Source organism: Pleurodeles waltl, chromosome 7 (assembly GCF_031143425.1).
Source record: "Pleurodeles waltl isolate 20211129_DDA chromosome 7, aPleWal1.hap1.20221129, whole genome shotgun sequence".
NCBI lineage: Eukaryota > Metazoa > Chordata > Amphibia > Caudata > Salamandridae > Pleurodeles > Pleurodeles waltl.
The window spans coordinates 219,728,986-219,742,253 of NC_090446.1; the positions used below are offsets into that span (position 1 = coordinate 219,728,986).

The window sequence follows — 13,268 nt, forward strand, 5'->3', positions numbered from 1 at the left end:
GAGTCGCTCCTCTAATTTAGAGGGATGTGGAGGAGCATAAAAAGGCAAAGTTATAGACTGGCCTACGTGAAATGAAGTGACCACTTTAGGTAGAAAGGAGGACCTTGTGGAAAGCACTAGGATTTCAGGATGGATGCTTGGATGATAAAGTCTGAAGCTTGCTGACTCTTCGGGCAGATGTTATCACGAGGAAGCCAGTATTGATATTAAGGAGCCAGAGGGGACAATTATGAAGTGGCTCAAAGGGAGCACACATAAAATAAGTTAACACAAGATTAAGGTCCCATCGAAGCATGATAAATGGCAAAGGAGGAAAGAGATAAAAGAGACGTTTTAGAAACCTATGTACAATAGGGGACTTGAAGAGGGATGGCTAGCCAGGCAACCGCAAAGAAGCATAGATAGCAGAGGGATAGCCTTTAAGAGTGCTCAGGGCAGACCTCCACTGAGCAAGTGAAAGAAGAAAATGAAGGACTTGACAAAGAGTGGCAGAAAGGAAATCAATTTGTTTTTCTGCACACCTTGCCACACATTTTTTCCAATGGCAGGCATATACCGTCATGGTAGAGGGAAGCCTGGCTGCCACAATGACATCACGTGCTTTGAGAGGAACGCTGAAAGCTGTCAACTGTCGCTGCTCAATGTCAATGCAAGAAGGCATAGACTGGACAGGTTCGGGTAGAGAACTTGTGGCTTTGCTCAAGAGCTTGGGATACCAAATTCTACGTGTCCAGTCCAGAGCCCCACAGATGACTTGGGCCCGGTCATGCTCGATCTTGAAAAATCTGGCCAGGTGCGGTATTGGAAGCAAGGCATATAGAAGCCCTGAGCTGAATTCGAGATGAAAAGCATCTCCAATGCAAGAGCTGCCCTGGATACTCCAGCGTGCAAACCTGCTGACATTGCACTTTTCAGTAGAGGAAAACAGATCTAACCAAGGCTCTCCCAATTGCTGAAAAAGGCCCGTGCCACCTCTTGGTGAAGATGGTATTCAATACCCGTCAGGCGTCATCAGCTGAGTTTGTCCGCCCTGGCATTCCGTGAACCCGCCAGGTGATGAACCACAAGGGATATGCCCTGATGTTCCAGCCATGTCCAGAGATATAGGGCCTCTTGACAAAGAGTCCATGACCTCACCTGGCACTGTTTATTGAAGTACAAAATGGCAGTGGTGCTGTACATGAACACCTGCACTAACTTTCCCTTGATGGAAGGTAGACTTTCATTGCCACCCGGATCGCTTGGAGTTGATGTGTAGCCCAGATTCCTCTGGAGACAAGAGGGCTCTGATGCTCACCTCTCCCAGATGGCCACCCCAACCAAGGAGTGATCCAACTGTCACTACTGTCAGATCGTTTTGGGAAAGGGAGAAGCGTCTGCCACTGACCAAAGAGTGGTTCGTTAGCCACCACTGCAGATCTTTCGCAGCTTCCTCTGAGATCTGGATCATGTCAAAGAGAGTCCCAACTGGAACTTCAAGTCCCACTGTAGAGCCAACATATACCAACATGCATGTGCTACTAGGAGAATGTAGGAGGCGAGGAGTCCCAAAAGCATCAAGGTTTGTCTCACCCTAATCCAAGACAGAAGCTAAAACATCAGTATCACAGCCTAAATATCCTGAACTTGCCACTTTGAAGGACAGGCCCGAAACTGCACCGTGTTCAGAACTGCTCTGATTAAAGGGAGAGTCTGAGAGGGAGTCAGGTGTGACTTTGGCACAACGAAAGGGAACCCCAGCAAATGCAAGAGGTCCACCATAGAGTGGAAGTGCGAGACAATAGCCTGGGGCAAGCACGTCTTGAACAACCAGTTGTCAAAATAGGAGAAGACCGGCACCACTGATCTCTGCAGATGAGCTGCAACCACTGCTATCATCTTGGTGAACACCTGAGGGGCACTGGTAAGGCCAAAAGGGAGCACAGTGAATTGAAAATGCTCTTGGCTTACAGTGAACCGCAGGTAAGGCCTGTGGGCATGCTGGATGGGAATGTGGAAGTAGGTATCCTGCAAGTCCAACACTAACATCCAGTCTCCTAGGTCCAGTGCCGGCTAGACCTGAGCTAATGTGAGCATTTTGAAATTCTCCATCTTGAGAAAGTGAGGGGGCATAAGTCTAAGACAAAGGCATATATCCTTTTTTCTGCACCAAAATGTCGCAGGAATAGCAACCATAACATACTTCTGGCTTTTGCACCCTCTTTATGGCCCCCTTGGCCAAGACAGCTGTGACTTCCTGGCAGAGGTGCCTTAATGCCACTGCCGATTAAACTACTCTGCCTATTGAGTCGGTTGTATCAAGTCAACAACACATGGTAACTTAATTTGATATCTCCCGTCCGTGACAGCATGTGAGAGTACAGCTGGGCCTCTTACAGGACCATTGGCTGCACCTGTGTAACCGTGTCTCACTAAGCATGAGAGTAGCAGACCAAAAGGCATGCAATGTTCAACAACCACAATGCCAGGCTGGTGAAGAAAACATCTTCTTCTCCGAAGTGTCCAGCTTCTTGGATTCCCTATCCAGGGATGCAGTAGGGAATGTGCCAGGATTCACATGGGATGTACAGGCTTGGACCAACAATCTCTTTAGAGTAGGGTGTTGGGTGAGAATGTTTGGGTCACCTGGAGCAGGGAGGTAGCTGAGGGCAATCGTTTTGCTCACAGGAGCCCCTGTGCTGGGTTTGGACCATACTCCCAAAAGGACATCGGAGAGGGCTTAGTTGAACAGAAATAGTGATTCCGAGGGGGAGACTCCTGGTTGCAGTACCTCCGTCAAGAGATTAGTCTTGACTTCCACAGAGGGTAGGCTGAGGTTCAGGACCAAGATCCTCGCACCAGTCCATGTTAGGGTCATCAAGGTGCTGGTATTCCTCAGGGTCCAGCGACCCTTCCCAGTCTTCACTGAGTCCTAGCCAGTAGGAATGAGACCAATGCTCTGGCCTGGAGGATATGGCTCCACTCTGCCCCATAGGTGGCATTGGTCAATGCTCTTTCGGCTCTGTGTCAGAGTCGAGAATGAGAAATGGGGTGGTAGAGAAGGTCGACATGGTACAACCAGCATCAGCCCGGATTCAGGAATGGATCCAAGGGGCTCTATTGGTGTTGAGGCCGGTGCCATTGCTGCAGAACCAGAAGGGGCCACTTCCGAACCCTTGGAACCCAAAGGTGCGCAGGAGGGAACAGGCCACCCAAATATGTGGCGTATGGCCTCAATTAATTCTTCTAACTGGGTAGAGGTTACTCCGGCTCCCGGACATTTGGTGAGATGTGAAGACGACCGAGGTGCTGGCTCAACTGTGGAGCCAGACCTTGATGCACGACGCTGTCTTGTCTTGTCGTTCGACAGATGAAGAAAGTCTCTTTTCAACTACTTCTTTTGTTCTGGTAGTGCGACTTACCCAAGTGGCCCGATGACTTTCAGTGCAACAGAGATCTTGCTCTCGACCAGGATCTGGATCATCGCAGTGCTGCACCTCGAGCAGCCAGGAGGTTGAAGGATTGCTTTCTCAAGGCCTTGAGGTTCATGGCGCGGCAATGGGCGCTGGCCTTCAGGTTGTGGTTGCACTAGAGGCACCAAAAGCAAAAAGGTGAGGATCCATCACCAACACTGATTTTTGACAGCTGTGGCAGGGCTTGAAGGTGGCCTTTCTGGAGGACATCCCTGCCACACTAGGTGGAAAACACCTCAAAAAGAGTCAACAAACTGTAAAACAAAAGTTAGTCAAAAAATGACTAGGGGTAGCTCTTCCCCAGATCTGCGCTGACTGGCGCAGAAAGAAAAGAACTATCATCACTGAGTTTGGGTGGCACCTATATAGGCACCACATACATCATTTCCAGCTTGGACAATGCCACCTGGTGCTGAAGTACGCACCTACTGGTGCACAGGGATATTGTTCATGAAAAATGCCCACTTCCACATTCCAATTGCAAGAAAACATTGGAAGTTTCTCTACGAGCGAAATCTACACTGACAGCAGCAGGGGACAGCTCTTAGGTTAGCCTTGTGAAAGGGACATTATTCTCTATTTTGGGTGCCTTGTCACGCTTATTTTATTGTTTTTATTGTCTATGTATTGTTATTAGAGACTTTGCACCACTGGTCCGTGTTTAGTGGCCGTGAGTGCAAAGACACTTAAGTGTTTTAATTATACCCTCTTCTCCCTTTGGGATTATTAGAGGGCATTCCTTTTGTTTCTTGCCTGAATTAGATCGCACTGTTTTTTTTAATGGTTGCCATTTCTACTCCTTATCTCTGGCATGGTCACGGCCGCCATTTTGGAGGTCAGTGGTTTAGCTGCTAACCCTCTGGATTAACATAAACCCGGCGATGCGGCGGATGGGCAAGCCCGTCTGCGCCCGTCCGCACCAGACCGGGTCTGGGGCCAGTATCCCTGCCCATTTTAGCACCGATAATATAGTATATGATGCCAAATTTCTTCACTTATGCAGATTAGCCCAGCCAGATAGTGAAAGACATCTACAGGAAGACCCACAGAATATTTCCACACCCGCTCAGCCTCAGAAAGAGTCGGTAAACACGCTGTTTTTGGCAAATTGCAGATCCTTAATGGCCCATAAATTAGATATCAATCTTCTGCTAAGCACGCAGAGACCCACAGTATTGTTCTTGACAGAGACTTGGCTCCATGAAGGCTCAGGGCCAGATGTGGCGCTGGCCCTGCCTAGCGATTATATAATAACAGGGCTAGACAGAGCTTCAGGGAAAGGGGTGGGATTGCCATTATTTTTAGGGACAGGTCAGGGTTTCCACTAGCCCCCTATTCTCCCTTATTGTGAGAGCGTGTCCTTTTCTATTCTCTTAAATCTGCATTACACCTTCTCCGGGGGCCCTAATATACCGTCCCCCTGGCCCAGCACAACACTTATTAGAGGCCCTCCCTGAGAAAGTTGCTGAATTAATTTGCACTAGACCTAATTTTACAATCCTTGGGGATTTTAATATTCATGCAGAAATTCCAGACAACGCAGCAGCCAAAGGCCTTCTAGCTGATATGAAGGCCTTAGATTCAGTCAATTGATTAGTGGACCCACCCATAATATAGCGCATACGATCGAACTTGTCTTTAGTAACATAACTGATCTAACTGCCTTACCCCCACCCCCTTAGCCTGGTCAGACAATATGCTAATCACTCTGAATCTCAGCACCAAATATCCAGCCAATCCATCCCAAATTACAGCCCAACCATATAGGCGCTGGCATTCGCTAAACGCGAGGAATGGATTGGCGTCTTAGAGAATTCCAAACCAGTCCTAAACGGAAATATAGCTGACTCAGTAGAAGTTTTCAATAAATGTATCATTAATAGTTTGGACGTTACGCTCCCTTGTACATCAAGGCGGGCCGGCAGTCGGAAAAAAGGGCCCCCTGGTTTTCCACGCATCTTCATTCACTAAAAAGAGACTGCAGACGCTTAGAAAGGAAATGGAGGAAATCCTTGACATCCCGCTGAAAGACTATTATAGGGAGGCCATCAAACAGTTTCATGTGGTAATTAAAACCACACAACGCACCGATTATGCGGCCAAAATAGAGCAGACAGCTAATTCCCCTAAAGAAATCTTCAGCATACTAAAAGAAATTGTATGCCCTCATGTTCAAATCATAGACATAGAAGCTTCCTCCAAACAGAGGTGGTCATTATGTACATGGTGGTGTGGCCCACCATGCCGGCGGTGGTGGGTAAAACCACCAGCTGGCATGGCAGGCCACACTGCCACATAATGAACACTATGAGGGCTGCTGGAGGTCAGTAGTTTGACCGCCAGCATGAACACGGCGGTTTTGACCGCTGTGTTCATAATGAGGGCCATAGTAATGAGCTAGGCACCTTTTTCCCCCAAAAAATATCAGACATCTACTCAGGCTTTCCTACAGAGCCATCCAGCCCTCAGGAGGTTAGCCTGCAAAATACTGGGGATACAGTGAATCTGGCAAAGATTCCTCCTCTCTCTTCAGCAACAACTTCATCATTATTGAGCATGCTGAAATCTGGATCACCTTTAGATCCTGCGCCCCTGTCTATCCTAGTCCAAGGAGCGCCAACAATAGTCCCCATTCTGACCGATCTACTGAATCTGTCATTGACCACTAGCTCCTTTCCCCCTCAGTGGAAGCACGCAATTATTAAGCCGCTGCTCAAGAAACCCAATCTGGATCTGTATGTTTTAAACAATTACAGACCCATCTCAATGCTGCCAACCTTCACTAAGACCCTTGAAAAACATGTCAACACTTATCTTTCCACCTTTTTGGAAGACAACCATATTCTTCATCCTTCTCAGATGGGATTTAGGCCCGCTCACAGTACAGAGCCAGCCCTGATAGAAGCTACGGAAGAAATCAGGAGGCGACTAGACCAGGGAATGGTCTCTGCAATTGTGCTCCTTGATCTCAGTTCCGCCTTTGATACAGTAGACCACATTATTTTACTCCGTAGAATGAGAGAAATTGGAGTTACAGGGCATGACTTAAACTGGTTCACTGAGTTCTTAGATGCAAGATCCTTCCAGGCCTTTGAACGGGCCTTCTACTCAGATACTTTCAAGAGCCTCCGGGGAGTCCCACAGGGCTCATCTTTAAGCCCTATGCTATTTAACATGTATATGCTACCACTGGCTAGGATAGTAGAACCATATGGCCTCTTGCTGATATCTTATGCAGATGATACTCTGCTGATAGTTTAATTCTCCACCTCTTACGAATCTGTTGCTAAAAAATAATACTTCAGAGTGGCATTCAGGCACTACCAGTACAAAGGGTGCCCAAAACATTTTGGAAATGTATGGCGGTAGTTGCTGCGCACCTGAGGAGAAAGAACATATTCGTCTACCCATACTTGGACAACTGGATGAATAAAAGCACCTCCGCAGCACTTACGCAACAGCATTATCAGTCCTGCCTCGAAACTCTACAAAGGCTGGGTCTACAGGTCGATGAAAAAAAAGTCTACACAACTACTGACTCAAAGAATACATCACCTGGGAGAGGCTCTGAATACAAACCACGCAAAAGTGTATCCTTTAAGTTATCCTCAATCAACATGAAATTCTGCTCTCTCCTCCGCACCCCTAGTTCATCAGCCAGACAAGTAGCATCACTACTGGGGTCAATGGCCTCTTGCATCTTTATCGTACCCAATGCTAGACTGCACATGAGACCGCTACAACAAGCACTGGAAGATCAGTGGTCTCAGTGTTCCAACCTATGGGACAGCAGAGTAGTCAACACAAAAGAAGCCAAGCAGTCACTCAAATGGTGGATGCAGAGCCAGCACTTGCAGATAGGACTGCCTTTTCACCAGGAACTCCCTACACAGACTCTGGTCACTGACTCTTCCCTAGAGGGTCTGGAGAGCTCACATGGGGTCTCTGCAAGTTCAAGACTTGTGGTCAGACAAGGAACAGCTATATCACATAAACATGCTGAAACTCAGGGCAGTCCATCTAGCGCTAAATTCTTTCTATCCATCCATAAAGATGAGCTCTATGTTCATTCAAACAGACAACACGACCACAATGCCTTACCTAAACAAACAGGGAGGGACTCCCTCATGTCCCCTATCACTGTAGGCACAAGCCATCTGAAAATGGCTACTAGCCAGAGACATAAGAATTCTGGCTGTTCACCTACCAGGATCTTTGAACACCCAAGCAGACTCCTGAAGTTGCACCTTCACAGAGGCTCACAAATGGGTTCTAAACGAGGACTTTGCTAAAGCTTTTTTTCAAGCATGAGAACAACCACAAATAGACCTGTTTGCAGACAAAACAAACACAAAATGCCCAGATTTCAGATCCAGGTTCTACTGACCAGGAAAAAATGGGAATGCCCTTTTGATAAGCTGGTCACGGACTTTTCTGTATGCATTTTCCCCATTTCTCTGATATCGACGGTCATCTACAAGTTCTACAAAGCAGGGACCAGAATGATCCTAATAGCTCCAGAATGGCCCCAAAAGTGGTGGTACACAGACCTTCTCCATCTGTCGGAAAGACCACACAGGAGACTGCTGTGCAGACTGAATTTCATCCACAAGCTCAAAGGGAAGATATTCTATCCCAACCTTCCCTTGCTGAGCTTGACAGCATGGCTCCTGAATTCCTGCACTACGGTCATCTAGGACTCTCTCAGGGATGCATTAACATTCTAAAAGGATCAAAACGACCATCTACTAGATGTTCTTATTCCTTTAAATGGAAAAGATTTTACATGTGGTGTCTACAGAATGATTACCATCCAATTCTGAGTCAAGAGGATGTTATATTACCCCACCTCCTCCATCTAGCAAAATTGGGGTTACAGTTCTCTTCTATTAAGGCACACTTGTCAGCAATTACTGCTTATAGAAATCCTTCCTCCCAAATGGCATTCTTTGAAGTATCTGTAGTGAAAGATTTTCTAGAGGGTCCAAAGAAGGTGTTCCCTCCTGTACGTTCCCACTCTCCTCCTTGGGAATTGAAAGTGGTACCTACTCAAAACTTATGGGTCTACCTTTTGAACCAATACATAAGGCTTCCTTACACCATCTCACTTGAAAAACTGCTTTTCTAGTAGCAATTACTTCGGCGCGCAGAGTCAGTGAGATTCAGTCTCTCTGTGCCAAAGAATTCCTACACTGTTTTGACTCATCCCAGATTCCTCAAGGTGGTATCAGAATTCCACATTAACCAGACAATTTTACTTCCTACGTTCATTCCTAATCCGTACACTCCTGTGGAAGGAGCATTAACTCTCTGGATCTCAAAAGAGTACTGAATTTTACCTGGATAAAACTAAAGACATTACACAGCCTGATCGTCTGTTCGTAAACTATGGCCATATGAGGATGGGCACTGCCTCCTCTAAACCAACCATCTGCAGATGGATAGTTTCTTGCATTATGATTACTTACCAGTTGGCCAACAACCAATTGCTTGCCAGGCCAAAGCCCACCCTATAAGGGGCAAGCGGGCAACAGCAGCCTTACTAAATAATGTCTCTATTTCTGACATTTGCAAAGCTGCTACTTGGAGATTGGTGCATACCTTCACAAGGATTACTGTCTAGATTCAGATACTAAGACAGACACCCAAATAGGGCAAGCCTCCTTAAGATCTTAAAATCTGCTTTGTTCATTAAAGTATATATTGGTGTTCGCCCTTGATTCGTGTTTGGGAGGGACTTGCTATTCTATTCAGTGCTTATGACTATCAATGAGGGTCCCCTGGAAGAGAAGGATAAATTGCTTAACTGTAATCCTAGTTCTCTTCCAGGGGAATCCTCATCAAAGTCATAAGCAACCCGCCCTCCTCCCTGGACGAATCTTACATGCAGCACTATATACTTACCTATAGCTTAGTCTTCATGTCACTGTAAAAAAGTACTGACATAAATGTCACCTAACAGTCACCTCTGGGGGATGATGGGATACAGGAGGTCCTGGAGGTCTTAAAGACATGGTGCCATTTTTCTTTGTTATGCTTTTAAATAAAGCCTATTGGCATTTGGATTTCTTTGCAGTTTTGGCTTTAATAAAAGTTCTGGCTTTTGCACGCTATACTCTCTCTCTTCTGTTTCACAGAAATGCTTAAGTCTGGTAAGAGATTAAAGAAAAATCTAATGTAAGTGGCATTTGTAGCCTTTACAGTAGGCTGCATAGATGTTATCTATATATATGTGTGTGTGTGTATATATATATATATATATATATATATATATATATCATATGTATTTATATATATATTTGATATACTTTCAGGGGGCCTTGCACGTGGGTGGGAATATTCAGTGCATATGACACAATTGCTAACTTCAAAAAGATTTATTCCATGTGACTAACAGAATTTTTGGGCTTCATTTTGTCACCTCAAGGAGCTGCTGTTGGTCGGATGGGCGTGCAGTAACAGGCAGGCTTATTCCTACTTGGAAAAATGTTATTATAATCTTTATTTAATTTGTAAAGGTAATTAATTAAATATTTACTCAGTTGGCTGACTAAATGTTTGGCAGGGAACACTTTGGTCCATTGGAGAGGTAAATACCTTTCTATTTCTAAAATATTTGTTTATTGCTCTCCGATCCTATTGAATGATGATGATAGTTAATCTTTTAGTCTCAATCTCAATACATCCAATCAAGCATTAGGCAGAGTATTGTCCCAAGGTCACCAATGAAAGGGACATATGAATTCAGTAGAGTACTACTAGAGGAAATGAACTAAAACTGAATGCAACTTGCAATATGAGTCGCTTTCATGAAATAGCATCATCATCTCCTTGTTATCAAATATCCCATGACATGGGGCCTGATTAATATGCTGGTGGTAAGGACACTTTGTGGCAATGGCACAGGAGCATCTGTACTGCCCACATAATGGTCGGCCTGCCTAATTAAAATGCAAGCATAACATAGGTTTGGCTACAGCACTGGCTACTCCATCAATGTCACAGCCAAACCTTTCACATGGCCCGACGGAATAAGGGCTGTCAGAGAAATGGCTATAGTTCCGCCCACCCAATAAGGATTGGTGGTGAGGGACAGTAAAATGCTAAAAATGCTCCCCCGCCACGGGAGAGGAATACCTTGGCAAGGGGGACATTGCATTTTTAATTTTCAAAAAGAAAGTTCTGTTTCAGGATTTTCTTGGTGAAAAAAAAATAGTTTGTTGAAGGGCTGTGTCATGCTGACGCAGCCCTCAACCAAACAGTGAAATGCATTGGCGGGCACTGCCATGACAGGAACCACCGTGAAGGAGGTTCCTGCCAATGCATTATAATTGACCAACTGCTTGGAGATCATTTATAAATTTGGCAGCCAGACCCTCTGCCTTGGGGATGGAGTATTTACTATGTTCTATTGAAAAAATTACGAGCCATCCTCCAAATAATAAATAAGGCACTGAGTTTGTAACTACCAGCCCTAGATCAGTCCTTCCATTGCTTACTGAGAAAGTTTCCAGACAGGAATCTTGTTAGAGTCTAGGTGACCGTATGGAGACTGGCTGTCACTTCTTATTCAGATTCAGATTCAGATTTCCTACTTATAATTTATTGCTTTTGAAATTCAAATCCATATACTGTAAGAGCTTCTGTTATTCTAATCACAATAAGTTGCACAGTGAAGCTGGCAATGTGGCAGGCTGTAGGTTTCCAAGCCATCGTTAGACAAATTCAATACATTGTTATACATCTCCTACATGCACATACTAACATACTGCATTTACTGTGCACAAAATCACTCTACCAGCACTTGGGGATGGTGTGGTTTTGATTCTAAGAAACAACTGTAGTAAATGAGGAGTATGGTTGTAAAGAAACATGGTCACTATTATTATTATATTGAACATAGCTGTCCCTAATTCAACATGATATACAGTGCTAGATGTCCAAACAAGAAGACTTAACATTTTGAGCAAGAGGGAGAGAAAAAAATGAAGTCAGCAATAATGAAAAGTTCTTACTCAACATTTCCCCAGTTCGATCGGTTAAACAAGGTGAGGCAGGGCGCTTCGTTTCGGGACAAGCTTGCGACAACATCCAAGATTAAATTTTCTATTGCCAGAAGAACCTGAGAACTAAAACACAGATATTTTTAAAGCTGTGAAATTTGGAGCTTTCCATCAGCCAGCATAGGTAAACCAGATTTGACAAGATAATGTCAATTTTGTTGTTTTCATATTTTGCATATAAATGGATTCTCCACTGACCGCACAATAATCAAATCATATCAATTCAAAGTGCTTCATTTGAATGATATACACTACATTAACATACATTCTACTTCAACAAGTAAATAAAATACAGACATCTTTCAATTACTCTCAAAACATAATAAGCCAGTCAAGAGGACTTAATTTCCCATCATCCAGTTGCATACAAAGTGACACAAATGCATTTCCTGTCTCCCATCTGCATAGAATGTGACATCACTGGATTTGCCATCATCCATCTGCACAGGAAGTGGCATCACTGGTTTCCCGCCAAAACAGTCTTTAAAAGAAGCCAAGCAAGGGAGCTTCATTTCCCATTATCCATCTGCATAGGAAATCACACCACTGCACTTTCCTTCATCTATCTGCACAGTTAGTGACATCACCGGATTCCTGTCTTCTCCTTACTTCAATCAACCCTTCAGGAAGTCCCTTCACTAGGGCATTCCCAGCAAAGTATGGATACTGTCAAGAGAAATGCCTTTTTGGGCCTGTTAGGGCCTGGAAACGCCTTGAGACAGAACCTCTGTTCCAGAGAAACTTACATGGTAACATAAATGTATGTGCATCACCAGAACCTCATACTGCCAATCCCCACAGTTACACCTAGATGTAGATGACCCAAACACTCACACATCATTTGCACAACACATAAACCCAACCTTGTATACACCCTCCTAATTACCATACAACATCAAACTACAGAATACAGATCACAATTCATTCTTATCAGTGCCCACTATGCAGTGCTCCACACACCAGACATCGTACAACTTATCACCTATTACAAGCTTGACACTCTCTTCAAAACAGAAGAAACATGGTTCATACCCACATCTTCGCACATCCTACACGCCTTTCTTCCCACAAGCTACAGCATCCATCCTGTGAACTGCACACATAAGAAGAAATTAGGCCTCAACCAGTTACTGCACTCTAGGCTAGCAAGTAACTCAACTCCATGGAGCTGCTGATATGCAATTTCCCTCTACCTATAATGCAGATCCCCTCCTTTATTTCATCTACAGGCTTCCCGGAGAGAACAAGGACTTCATTGATGAAATTTCAGATCTCCTCGCCACTTCATCCATTTACACAGGCCTACACCACCCTCTTGGGTAACTTCTACCTCTCAGAAAACACAACCTGAAAAAAACACAAGAGATACCCTCCCCATCAATACACTCCATAACTCAAAGTGTTACAGCATATCACACAACCAACGCACTCCAAAAGCCATATTCTGAACTATGTCTCAAAATAGGAGTGAAGTTAGGGCTGAATAAATTGGATCCGTCACTCCGGAGGTCAGGAAGATTTTTCTGTGGGAGCATCTATAGCAGATTCAGGGATACACACTCCCTATATCAATCACTGTCAACCTAAAGTATCCCTAGACCATTCAACAAACCTTACGGGCAATAATGTCAGAGGCCTAACCTCGATTGTTCTTTTCCAGAAAAGATTTATTTTCTTTTTTGTGTCCCTCACCCACTCTAGTAGTGGCATGCTTTATCATTTGGTTCACGGGAGCCCCTAAAAGCCAGGATGA

At 44.7% G+C, this 13,268-nt stretch overlaps 1 protein-coding gene across 1 annotated transcript in view; it reads right to left on the reverse strand.

The window, feature by feature from the left end:
• Positions 1–12,563, reverse strand: part of SPO11 (SPO11 initiator of meiotic double strand breaks) — an 883,213-nt gene extending 870,650 nt beyond the window's left edge. Inside the window, exons 1-2 of the mRNA XM_069201619.1 lie at positions 12,505–12,563; positions 11,468–11,581 (exon numbers count right to left, since the gene is read on the reverse strand). Of these exons, the coding sequence (XP_069057720.1) occupies positions 11,468–11,581; positions 12,505–12,563 (173 nt within the window). The remainder of the gene's footprint in view (positions 1–11,467; positions 11,582–12,504) is intronic.
• Positions 12,564–13,268: the final 705 nt, after the last annotated feature.